Source organism: Narcine bancroftii, chromosome 10 (assembly GCF_036971445.1).
Source record: "Narcine bancroftii isolate sNarBan1 chromosome 10, sNarBan1.hap1, whole genome shotgun sequence".
Taxonomy (NCBI): Eukaryota; Metazoa; Chordata; class Chondrichthyes; order Torpediniformes; family Narcinidae; genus Narcine; species Narcine bancroftii.
In genome coordinates, this window is record NC_091478.1 from 35,534,921 (window position 1) to 35,548,885 (window position 13,965).

General features: G+C 39.6%; 1 protein-coding gene across 4 annotated transcripts in view; it reads left to right on the forward strand.

The window, feature by feature from the left end:
• atad1b (ATPase family AAA domain containing 1b) overlaps positions 1-13,965 on the forward strand; it is a 65,107-nt gene that overhangs the window by 28,871 nt on the left and 22,271 nt on the right. For all 4 annotated transcript variants that reach the window (XM_069900647.1, XM_069900650.1, XM_069900649.1 and 1 more), the window contains 3 exons: positions 419-597; positions 5,070-5,168; positions 11,129-11,249. In XM_069900647.1, coding sequence (XP_069756748.1) covers positions 419-597; positions 5,070-5,168; positions 11,129-11,249 — 399 coding nt within the window. The remainder of the gene's footprint in view (positions 1-418; positions 598-5,069; positions 5,169-11,128; positions 11,250-13,965) is intronic.

A 13,965-nucleotide genomic window follows, 5' to 3' on the forward strand; every position in this document is an offset into this window, starting at 1 on the left:
TGAAAGATCTCTTTTTGAGACTAGGGCAAGTCCAGAGCGCGTGAACCAATGAAGCATTAAAAATTCTGCATTTGTCACAGAGAATTGTATCTAAATAAAAACGAGATCATTTAACTTTAGACATATGTACTCTATGGACCACTTTAAATTACAACAAATAATGTGCACATAAGGAGATAGTATTAATCAGATGACAAATAGAGTCCCACACCTCATCTGAAAATGATAAATTCAAATCCTGTTCCCAGTCGTTCTTCATCTTAACTAGTAAGGCTATTCTTAAATCCAGCAAATTGTTGGCCTGGATGAGTTTGGCTGAAGTCCCTGTTTCTGTGATGTACAGCTTCAAGAATGATAGCTGGAAAACTGATTGTCACCATTTAATTTTCTTATTCCCTCTTCATCATTTATCTTGCAGCAAAGATGGTCTTAAAAGACATCCCAACAGAATCTTTGGCCCGTCCTTTGACACGGAATGAAATAGTTGGTTTGATCTTTCGCCTGACAATATTTGGTGCAGTAACTTACTACACTATCAAATGGATGGTAGATGCCATTGATCCTACAAGGAAACAAAAAGTAGAAGCACAGAAACAGGTTGGTTCATGTTTTTTAAATTTTAATGCACACAGACCAAATAGGTATTGTAGACTGTAAGAACGAAGTTGGCCAAAAGAGCTCTTTTCTTTGCTGTATGATAATATTCAAAATAATGACAAATAAGAATATTTTTAGCCTTTTCTCATTTTTGCATTTACTTGAAGTCTAGAAGATGTGTTATTGTCAGCTGTGAGATAAATTTAACATGCATTGATGGAATGAGAAGAATATTCATCAATTGAAATACTTGTGCCTTTTTTTAAATTACCCTTGATGTTGCCCGGGGCAGTTGGTTAATATTGTGTAGCTGGGCGCTACTCGAAAGAAGTCACGCACGTAGGGTTAGGGTTAGGGTTAAGCTCTGAGTTTTATTAGGGGTCAGGCCCGACTTTTATACTTGCACTGTTGTCACAACACCCCTTGCATGATGTCACAATGCATGGGTTTCCCGCACGTGGGTACTTTCCTGCATAACAATGCCGTTCTACCCAGCTCGCTGTCCCTGTCTGTTGGCTGCGCCTTAAGGCCAGAACCATTAAGGCCAGAGCCTTTAAGCTCCCCTTGCCGTTCACCCGCCAGTCCGCTTGTTGGGGCCAGTGCCACTGTGCGGGCTGCTGGCCTTTGGTTGCACTTGCCACCCGGAGCGCCGGCTTGATGGCCATTGGCCTCCACAATTGTATAATGAAATGAGTAACACTAGGAAACTTATTCATAAATGTGCACAACAGAGCCATCAACTAACCAGAAATAGATTGAAGATATAGCACCAAATTTCCAATGTCATGAAGTATTTGCCCTACACAGGGTTTTTTAATGGATGCAATGTATATTTCACCATGTTCATCTCAGAATTTAAGTCAAGCTGTTTATTATCATCCAAGTTGTACCAGTATTATCCAATGAAACAGCATTCGTTCTCTGTGCAAAGCATGCAGACATACAACCAGACATAACACACATACAGGCAAACAATACATATGCTGGACAAGTATTCATATAGATATAGATATATTGTTTTAGCTCAGTTGGTGTGATCAGTTCCTTTGGTCATTCAGCATTCTCACTGCCCATGGGAAGAAGCCTGGTGGTTCTGGCCCTGATACTCCTGTATCTCTTTACCGATAGGAGTAGCTGAAAGATGCTGTTTGCGGGGTGGTAGAGATCCTCAATTATTTAAAAGTTTAAAAAGAGCAAAATGCAATTTTTAGAAAGAAATAGATAAGCTTTAACTAACACAAGTAGGTCAGGAGCAAGAGGATTGGCTCTCTGTACATTACTGTTTATTTACAGTGATCCAGGTCAAAATTGATTTGTGATTATCTGTTTTACTCACTGGTTAATGTATGTGCTGAATTAAATAGGATTGAGATGTGATCATTTCTTCTTCAAAGACTGGAGATGCATTTCCAGGGCGCCATGTTTGGTGTAGCAGTTAGCACAATGCCTTTACAGCGCCAGCAATCAGGACCGCTCTGTCTCTAAAGAGTTTATACTTTTTCTCCGTGTCTGCGTGGGTTTCCCCCAGGTGCTCCGGTTTCCCCCACCATTTGAAACGTACTTGGCGTGTAGGTTAATTGGGTAGCACAGACTTGTGGACCGAAATGGCCTTTACCAGGTAATTTTTTTTTTAAAAAGTAAAAAATATTAAAGTACTCACAATCCCAGTTGATTAAAATTAATTGACAAATTAAGATTTTTGTTTATACTTGGTACCATTGTGTAAATTTACCTTGAAGGGGAAGTGAGCCTAACCTATCTTTCAAAAAGAGATACGGAGTTTGCGACCCATTCATAACTGATCTAGACAAGAAAATCAATCCACATAAAGAAACATCTGGAAAAATATAATGATAGCTTTACAAAAGACATGAAAACCAAGAAGCCAGTTGATTTTGCAGAGAATGAGTGCATTTTGTATTTTGAGGCCTATTGCCAAAGCTGTACAGATTTCAGTGCTCTTCCAAATTTACAGTGAACAGAGAGTTACCTTCTTCATGATAAGGTTATTTGGTATCTTCATAACACAAGAAAAAAACAAATTTCAATATCTTCTTTTAGTTTAGTGTAGGGGTTATGGCTAAAGATAGTGAATCGCTTTTTAAGGATTAAAATTGTGCTTAAATATGAGTGATTATTTCAATGCATTTTGAATATGTTTGGTTTATTACTGCATTGTCCAATCAGTTTGGATAATTTGAAAGAGAGTGCATGGCATTGAACAAACAAACTATATGTGCACTATAAGAAAGGGGATAATCAGGAATGAAGGACTGTCACTTCAATGGTTAAAGGGATTGTTCAGATGAAATTTTATTTAGGTGATCTGTGATTATAAGGGATTACTCAAGGTGGTATGTGAGTGGAAAGAAAAAGTGTGAAAACCACAGGTCTAAACCATTGGTTTTCATCCATTGGGCCATAGCCCACTGGTGGACCGCCGCATGTTTCCATGTGGGTCTTTAAAAATGTTAAATAAATTTTTAAAAATTAGATGAAAATGATTTTCTTTGCCTTTGACTTGAAAATATTGTTCAGTCAATGGCACTAGTGGGCCATGGCATGTTAGGTTGGAAGCAAGGTGGGTTTAAGATTGAAAATCTGAGAACCACCGATCTAAACAACATGATATAATCCCCGTTATCTGGAATTCAAACAACTGGCTGCATACATGGAGCATTCATAGAGGGGGTTTCTCTGCCGCACAGAATTCTGGGAAGTCAGGTCCGCCATTACTTTTTTCCCCCACAGTCTTTATAAATTGTGCGCTATAGTGCTACCAATTTTCCCATGCTGCTTAAAAATGGCCTGCTATTGCTATTTATTGCTCACACTTTCCCACGGTCCCTTATAAAGATTTATCTAGGTCAGCACAACAACAACAGGAGCTGAAGGGCTCACACTGTGCTGGACGTATAGCTTAATTATATTATAATTATGCATGATTAATTTTATCTACCACTGATGTCAGGCTTAGCAGCCTGTAATTCTTTTGGAGACTTTTTTAAACAACGGTATAATATGAGCTACCCTCAAATTCTCTGGCACCTTACCCATGCCTCAGGACATTTTAAATATTTCTGCCAGGGCCCCTGCAATTTCTACACTAGTCTCCCTCAAGGTCTGAGGGAATATCATGTCAGGCCTGAGGGGATTATTTACCTTTATTCCCTGTAAGACAGCAAGTACTTCCTCCTCTTTAATCTCTCTGTCACTACTGCTTGTTTCCCTTCTTTCCTTATACACTATGGCAGTTAACTGAGTGAATGATGTAAAAAAAAACTGTTTTAAGATCTCCCCCATCTAGTGAGGCTCCTCACATAGAGGACCACTCTGATCTTCTAGGGGACCAATACTCTGAACGTACTTGTAGAAAACCTTTGGGTTTAACTTCACATTATCTGCCAAAGCAACTTCATGTCTTCTTTTTGCCTTCCTGATTTCCTTAAATATTTTCTGACATTTTCTATACTCTTCTAGTACCTCATTTGCTCCTTGTTGCCTATACCTGCTATACATTTTTCTCTTCTTCTTAACCAGATTGCCAATATCCCTTAAAAACTGAGGTTCCCTATGTCTGTTAACTTTGGTTTTAATCCTGATGGGAGCATGCAACTCTCTCAAAATTTTGCCTTTGAAGGCCTTCCATTTACTGAACATATCCTTGCCAGAAAACAACTCACCCCGATCCATTCTTCCTAGATCCTTTCTCATTTCCAAAATTGGCCTTTCTCTGATTTAGAATCTCAACTGGAGGACCAGACCTATCCTTATCTGTAATTACTATAACTTGAAACTAATGACATTATGGTCACTGGAGCCAAAATGTTCGCCAACACATACTTCTGTCACCTGAGCTGTCTGGTTCCCTAATAGGAGATCAAGTATTGCATCCTCTTTCATTGGTACCGCTATATATTGATATAGAAAACTTTCCTAAACACAGTTGACAAACTCCAAGCCATCCAGTGATGGTTTGTATTCATTAAAATATTAATTGAAGATTAATATTGTAAGTATTTTAAACATTTTCAATCAAATATATTCAACCATTTCTAAATGCCATGGATGTTTTTGAGACATTATCAAGTATCTGGAAATGCAAGTTAAGGGATGAGCCACAGTTTATGCAAACTAAAGTCCCATCACTGCTTGCAAATCACTCTATCTTGCAGGATGTCTGCAACTGCAATGTGCTCTGTTATTGGTGTACCCGCAAAATGTGAGTGCAATTGTGGGAATCTTGCAGGAAGTGAACATGAAGCCAAGGATTATGCTTTTTTTGTCGTAATTCAATTTGTTCTTTGCTTTTATTAATTGAGGAGTTGGTAATGATGTCATTATCTGTGAATTTAAAAATTCAGTGCTTGCTCTTTAATGTTGTAATGTGAGAATAAATCAGTCTTTGGGTACAGTTGTGAGTATGCTTTTGGTTTCAATTATAATTTAAATTAATTATTCATTGATTTTAGGCAGAGAGACTCATGAAGCAGATTGGTGTAAAAAATGTCAAGCTTTCAGAATATGAGATGAGTATTGCAGCCCACCTTGTGGACCCATTGAGTATGCAGGTAAGACCTGCTTTAATAATATTGGGTGTTTTTGTATTGGAAAATAAGAAGTGATCAGAATAGTGAAGGTATTTCTTGTATTAGCTGTGAACTGTTACATTTGCAATAAAATGATATTTTTCATATAGTAACCTTTTTTTTAAGATGGCGATTTAAATGAATTATTATCTTAATTAAAGGTTAAGGCCAATTTAACCTTACCAGGTCTTGTCAACCAGTGTTGAAAGGTCTGGGAGTTGTGTGTGGACTGAGTACATTCAATGGAGAATAATGATCCTTTACACTTCAAGTTTGGAAATGGCTATCCTTTAAAAATACATTTTTGATATGCTAATATCATGGAGGAAACATTCATTCAACCGACGCTGTTCTTCCAAAAGAACCCTTGGAACTGATCAGTACAATCATTGTTTAGGGACATAAATCAGTACAAGATTTAATCCCCATTAAAATCTTTTCTCTATTAAAAGGGATGGCAACTTCTCTGAACAATTTATTTTGGATTAGAATCGTGCTGTTCATTGAGTTTATTTTATGATTTTTGCATTTTGACAGTACGTTAGATAAGTGGAGGTAGAGTTTAGTGAGTGGAAATTAACTAGAATTCTTTGAAGAAATTACATGTGCTACAGATAAAAGGGAAGCTGTGGAAATAGGTTTCCACCACGTATTTGATGAGATTATTGCAGAAAACAAAAGCCCATGGTCTAATAAGTAACATATTGACATGAATTTTTAAAAAACTGGCTGGATGATGAGAAACAAAGTTGGGATTTCTGTTTGGATTCCACAGGTGCTGGTTCCTCTCGTCTCGTCTTTTACAGTTTGTATAAAAGACTTTGATGAAGGAACTGAAGATACTTTTATCCAATTCAAATATACAGCAATTATGTGTTAAAACTTCCATAGTATTTCACATATTGTCATCTTGAAAAGCGCGATAAATGAAAAATTTATTTTAAAATTTATTTTAAACCCATCAGTATTTGAATTGAAGGTTTTGAATCACTCAGAGTTGAGGGAAAGGATACACGTTTTTTTTTTAAAAAGCTGTCCAAAATTTAGCTCTGATTTTCCACTGTTTTGTCTTGCTTTGATTTCTATTTTTTCAGCTTAATATGGAAAAAAAATGGAAAAAGTGAGGATAAGTTATATGTATAAAACATGGCTTCCAAAAAATTGTACTTCAGAATTTAGAATATGTAGCTCTTAATTAAGTAGAAAGTTGTTTGCTTTAACTAACAACTTTAACGAACTATTAACTAAGTCAATAGTTACAAAATTGGTTCTCATGATATGCATAAAACTGCTCTCTTATTTATGGAGTGAGTGATTTAGTAATGAGTCATTGCAGTAAATTCTAGTGCTTTCACTCATTAATTCCTGGATGTGGTTCCTCGTTAAAAAACTTTGGGATCTATAATGGAGTATGTGGTAATCCACAAAAAAATGTATAATTATCTGGTCAAGCATGCCTATTGGCTGGTTGTACCTGTGGCCCCCTCCCCACAGGCTCCTGTATAAAGGTGGCTATTCCACAGCCCCCAGCAACTCAGTGCAGGGCAGCGAAACCGTAAGGATATGCTATGTTCTCAAGTGAATTAAAGCCTATTGGTTTCTCCACAATAGTCTCCGGAGTAATTAATGGTGCATCAGAGTATATTCTGAAATTGATTTAATTAATAGTTTTAGTTAATCACCCAACAGTCCCTTTATTTTCCTGTCGGTAATGTATTTAGCGTTCTACTGAGAACCATTTTGCGGCAGTAATAATGCTGCCAATTGAGAAGCTGTAAATAGTAGAACTGCTGTCTCCATTCTTTATTCACATGATGCATGTTAAGTTGCCTTTAGTAAACAATGAAGCTAGAGTAATAAAATGGTTCTTTATACTGTCTCCTATTTTGTTCCTCTTAAATATACACTTAATAGTTTCAGCATTACCTTGTGTGCAGAATAGGATTGATAGGATCAAAGAGAATCAAGGCTGGACATGTGTTATCAACAAACAGTTGTCTTTATTTATGCACGGGGTGGGGGAGGGAAGCTCACAAAAGGACACACAATCGCAGACTAACATACAATGCACAAATAACTGTTCATTAGAAACATAGAAGATAGTAGGAGTAGGTCATTCAGGCCTTCGAGCCTGCTCCGCCATTCAATGAGATCATGGCTGATCTTAAAGTTCAGTACCCCATCCCTGCCTTCTCTCCGTAACCCCTAATTCCCTTATACTGAAGAAATATATCTAATTCCCTCTTAAATATATTCAATGAACCTGCCTCTACTGCCCTCTGTGGCAATGAATTCCACAGATTCACCACCCTCTGGGTCAAGAAATTCCTCCTCATCTCGGTCCTAAATGGTTTGCCTATTATCCTTGAACCATGGCCCCGGGTTCTGGACTCCCCCACCATTGGAAACCCCTTCTGCATCCATTCTGTCCAGTCCTGCCAGAATTTTATATGTCTCTATGAGATCCCCTCTCAATCTTCTAAACTCCAGCGAGTCCAATCCCAAATTGCGCCATCTTTCCTCATAAGTCATTCCTGCCATTCCAGGTATCAGCCTGGTGAATCACCTTTGCACTCCCTCCATTGCAAGAACATCCTTCCTCAGAGAAGGCGACCAAAACTGCACACAATACTGCAGGTGTGGTCTCACCAAGGCTCTGTACAGCTGCAGTAAGGTATCCTTATTCCTATACTCAAACCCTCTTGATATGAAGGCCAACATACCATTTGCCTTTTTAACCGCCTGCTGTACCTGCATGCTCGCCTTCAGTGACTGGTGCACAAGAACCCCTAGGTCTCTCTGCACTTCCCCATCTCCCAATCTATTGCCATTCAAATAGTAATCTGCCCTCTGGTTTGTATTACCAAAGTGGATAACCTCACATTTATCCACATTGTAGTGTATTTGCCATGTATCTGCCCAGTCCCCCAATTTATCCAAATCACACTGGAGCTTCCTGACCCCCTCTTCAGTGCACATAACCCCTCCTAGCTTAGTGTCATCTGCAAATTTGGAGATATTACATCCAATCCCCTCATCTAGATTATTAATGTAAATTGTGAACAGCTGGAGTCCCAGTACAGATCCCTGTGGCACCCCACTGGTCACCGCCTGCCACTCAGAAAACGAGCTGTTCATCCCAACTCTCTGTCTTCTATCTGCCAGCCAGTTCTCAATCCACATCAATACCTTGCCCCCAATCCCATGAGCCTTGATCTTGCATGCCAGTCGTTTATGTGGGACCTTATCGAAGGCCTTTTGGAAGTCCAGGAACACCACATCCACTGGCTCTCCCCCATCTATTTTACCTGTCACCATCTCAAAGAATTCCAATAGATGTGTCAAACACGATTTACCTTTTGTAAATCCATGTTGACTCTGTCCGATCCCTTCTCTGCTAGTCATATGCTCCGCTATTACATCCTTAATAATGGATTCCATCATTTTGCCCACTACTGATGTAAGGCTCACCAGCCTTATTCTCTACCCCCCTTTTTAAATAGTGGGGTAACATTAGCTACCCTCCAATCCATGGGTACTGATCCTGAGTCTATCGAGTTCTGGAAAATAATTCTTAAAGCATCTGCTATCTGAATGTCCACTTCCTTAAGTACCCTAGGATGTAGATTATCAGGCCCTTGGGATTTATCGGCCTTCAATCCCTTCAATTTCCCCAAGACCATGTCCTTAGAGATACTGATTTCTTTCAGATCCTCCCTTGCATTAGTCTTTATGTTTCCCAACATCCTTGGGAGGTTATTTGTATCCTCTCTTGTGAAAACAGAACTAAAATAAGAATTTAATTGGTCTACCATTTCCTTATTCCCCATTATATATTCCCCTGATTCTGACTGCAAGGGACCTACTCTGGATTTCACCAATCTTTTCCTCTTGACATATCTATTAAAGCTTTTGCAGTTGGTTTTTATGTTTGCCGCAAGCTTACTTTCGTAATTTATTTATGCCCTCTTGATTAGGCACAAGTAAATCACTGCTAAGCAATCTCAACTCCCAATTGGGAATGCAAGGGTTAAACACACAATACCCATCCACCCACAAGCACAGCACACTAATGAACAGTAAATTAATGACAACAACAAGTATATCAAATGAACCTGGTTTCCAGCAGCGACCACAGCTTGGGATGTGGAATGGGCCCATTGCAGCCTGTGGCCTGCAGCCTGGACTTCAGTGATGGTCTTGAGATAGCAGTAAACGAGGATGAGCAGGCTCCACATACGGCTGCCCATTCATTCGATGTGCTTGGACCAATCACACGACAGCCTCACAGATTATTATTGGTAGGAGAGGTGACTTCCAACTAGGTTCCAGCTGGAAAGGTCACATGACCCTCCACAATCCACATTTCCACCAGGTTCCAGGTGGAGAGGCCACATGATCTTCCACAATCCACACTTCCACCAGGTTCCAGATGGAGAGGCCACATGATCTTCCACAATCCACACTTCCACCAAGTTCCAGATGGAGAGGCCACATGATCTTCCACAATCCACACTTCCACCAGGTTCCAGATGGAGAGGCTACATGCTACAACACTCCATTTATATATTGGAAATGGCATTAAATTAGCACTGGTGTTTATTTGGTGCTATAAATTATTATAATTATTCTGGATGATCATGGTATCATGGTTTATCAGTATCAGAATAAATTTTTGGTTGTGCCATTTTCATTTTCTACCCAAACCATTACATTCCATCATCAGTAAGATCAAAGAATACATTGTAAAGATGCCTTTACTACAGTATTTAAAAAATTTTTATAAATTATTTAACAGGAAATTGTTATCTGTTAATATTGAATGTTTCCATGCATTTTAACTATAATTAGCTTTTGAATTGGCATTCTATATCCTCTTCACTGGATAGTCTTTAAACATAACAAATGGCTAAATACAGTGCAACCCTGATTATCTGAAAGGGTTGGGACCAGGCCTATATTGGATAGCTGTTTTTCGGAGAACCGGTCATTTTTTAAAAACAGCCCAGTAGCAACAGCAAATCACTTGTTGTTTAAACATTGATACAACAAACACCAAGGGAAGGCTTTTTAAGCATTAAAATAATGTTTAATTCTCATCAAAAAGTGCTGTCTGCAGCCGATCCCCAACATGTATGCACCGTTGCCACTGATCTTTGGGAAGGCTTCCCGAGCTGGTGGAATACTCACTGGCAAATTGGCGGGCTCCTGTCTTCCCAGTCACCAGAGCTCCCGACGCTCGAGTCCTGACTCCGAATTCTCCCTTGCTGAGCCTACCGCACTCACACACCGGACTCCCTGGTGTGCATGTGTGCTAGTAGGCTGAGGTGAGGGTTTGGAGTCAGCATCGAGGATCTCCACTGTGTCGAGAATGGGACGGAACGCCACTGAGTTTGAGGTCCCACTCCTGCTCAGGAGCCCAACGTCCCCGCTCTTGCCCGGGAGCCCAACGTCTCCGCTCTTGCCCGGGAGCCCAACGTCTCCGCTCCTGCCCGGGAGTCCGAAGTCCTGCTCCTGCTCGGGAGGCCGCTCTCCTTGATGATGCCAGGACAAGGAATTCGCCCGACTGCTTGCAGCTGGGAGACAGTGGCACACAGTTTGAGAGGGAGAGTTGGGGAGAAAAGTCAATTAAAGAAGAATTGGAAAGAAAGACCTGAAACGAGGACAATTGTTCTAATTTCATGTCGGATTAATTTTTTTCCAAACTGTGAGGTGACTTGAGCTACGGAAAATTTTCAGATATATGAGGATTTTGGACAATCTGATTTCAGATCATTGGAGTTGTACTATCGTCAATAAACAATGAATGTAAATTAAAAATATCTGTTAAGGTTGTCTGTGCCTTTGGTACAGCTGCACTGAAAGTTATTTCACTACAATAGCTGCAATGCCACCAGTCATTGTTAATACAATGCCTTCATCTCTGTATGTAATTTCAACAGGTTACATGGGATGATGTTGCTGGCTTGGATCATGTGATTGCCGAGCTCAAAGACACTGTGATATTACCAATTCAAAAAAGACATTTATTTGAAGGTTCCAGGCTTTTGCAACCTCCAAAAGGTATGTCATAGCAGGGGAGAGTGGGTTCAAAGCTTGAAACAGATGGGATAGGCATTTGTTTTTTGTGTAAATTTATGAGCGGTATACAAATTAGGGTTGTTACAACGATATTTTTACCAAATAACCAATTGGCAGGCATGCACTTTAACTTAGAGTACTCCTATAACTGATCATCCATTGCTCGAAGATTGAGGATACAGCTTTACTTACTAAGTTGCAATTCTTGAAGCTCCAGATTCAAATGCATTTGCTAAAGATCTGTGAGTGGAGCACATTGACTTGTTCTCAAGGATGTTGCCTGGATTGGAAAGCATGAGTTATCAGGAAAGATTGAATGGGTAATAGGCCTTTTTTTTTCCCTGGAGTGAAGGAGGCTGAGAGGTGAGATGATAAAGGTATTATGGAGGCATAGAGAGGGTAGATAACCAATGTCTTTTTTTCTCCATGGTAGGATGTCTGAAACTAGCTGGCTTAAGTACAAGATGGAGGAGGAGGCTTGAAGGGGATTTGAGGGGGAATTTTTTCATGTAAAGAGTGCATGAAGTCCTCCTCAAGTCTGCCTCGATCAACTTGGTTTCCCCATTTTATGTACGTTAAAAGCCCCGCACCCCCCCCCCCCCCCCCCCAAGACAGCTGCCTTTCCATCCTTGCATGCATCAGGTATTTCTTGGTTTATTGCCTGTGCTACTGTAATGCTGTTATTTGCTGCTATATAGATCAGCCATTCACAACCTTCTTTTGGCTATAGTCCCCTTAGGACTCTGCTCATAGTTTATGGGACCCTTCCCTGTGAAGCAGTCAAATTTAATTGATTCCTTCCATACTTCTTCTGCTGACTACATAAAAAAAAACCCAAATATTTTATGATTTCAGTCATTGCCCCCCCCCCCCCCCTTCAATGCACTGTAGCCCCATCCCTGTTGAGAATGGCTGCTTGATTATTAAAATAATTCTGGATGATCATGTTTTATCAATACCTACCAGAATAAATTTTTGGTTGTACCATCTTCATTTCTACCCAAGCTATTATGTCCCAATGTCATTAAAATCAAAGGGCTACATGATAAAGGAGTCTTTACTGCTTTTAAAAATATATATATTGAACTCCCATGTAATTTCACTCCCCCACCCCCCCTTTACTGTTCCTAATCTCTACCCAGTTGAATTCAACATTGTGCTCCTTGGATCTTCTATTGTCTCTCACTATCACCCAAATCCCATCCTTAATTAAGATTGCTACCCCTTACCTTCTTGCTTATCCTTCCAAATTGCCTGATACCCTTGCTTATTTAATTCCCAACCATTCTCCACTCTGCAACCACATTTCGGAAATGATCTCCCCTTGTACTGATTTGTACCACGAGTTCACTGACTTTGGTTTGAATATTACGTGTTCAGATGATGTGCCATGATGCTCATTGTCCTTTTATAACATAATTTAGAATAAAGAATCATAGAATTAAAACTTAAAATGTAAAGACACTCTGTTTGAATTTAGCATCAATGGGCTTTTGAAATTGGTTAATCATTTCACGTGTAAATTGTGCTACAACCCACTGTGTTTAAGCTATAAACACAAATTCATGGTGTGATGTGGATTACAATACTTTGTCATTAATATTGAATAGAGCGATGTCCTCCATTTATTTGCTTTAGAAAGGTGTTGTGAAATGCTACAATATTATAGACAAGTGTGAAATAAATTTAGCTTTAGTATGGAATTTTCATGGGATCTAATTCACAACCAAACAATTGTCATCACAAATCTTCTATAGAGGTATGAATGCTATCTTATTGATTAATTCCACCTCCTACACTTGATATTTCATGCGCATCAAGTGCCAGGCTTAATTTGCCTAATTCCAGATTGTTTCTTGTTCCTTATCATTGATGCTATGTTGACTATGGCATAAATGCACAGTTCAGAATGGAAGATTGATGTAACCAATAAACACCAAAGAACACCTTCAAATAAAATTTGACACTTACTTTTGAGATGCATAAGGACAAAGACTGTAGATTTTGACCAAAAAGATTGATTTTAAGGATGTTCTTGGTGACAGAGAAAAGAAATATAAGAAAAAGGGAGAGTGAGCAGCCATATGTCGAGGTTCATGTAGATAAACAATGATGTAGGGAGGAAGGATGATGAGGTCCTGCAAAGAGAGTTCAGGGAGTTAAAGTGCTAGGTTGAAGGACAAGACCTTCAGGGTTGTGATCTCAAGAATGCAACCCGTGCCACGTGCTAATGAGGTTAGAAATGATGCAGCTTAACATGTGACCAAAGAGATGGTGCAGGAGAGAGGGCTTCAGGTTTCTGAATCACTGGGCTCTCTTCCAGGGAATGTGGGACCTGTTCCAACAGGACAGTTTGCATCTGAACAGGAGGGGGAACTAATACCATTGTGGGAAGGTTTGCTAGTGCTGCTCTGGGGATTTTAAACTCAATTTGCAGGGGGATGGGAATCAGAGTGCCAGAGCAGATAGTGGAGTGAAGGAGGAAAAAGATGATGTGAAGACTGCATGTAGAGTCAGAAATCAAATGGTTGTATGTGGTGGAAATGTTCTCAGGTGCATTTATTTCAATGCAAGGAGTATTGTAGGAAAGGCAGACCTGCTTAGAGCGTGGATTGGTAAGTGGAATTATGACTTGCTAAAACTTGGTTGCGGGAGGAGCAGGACTGGCAGCTCAATGTTCTGGGCTTCTGTTGCTTCA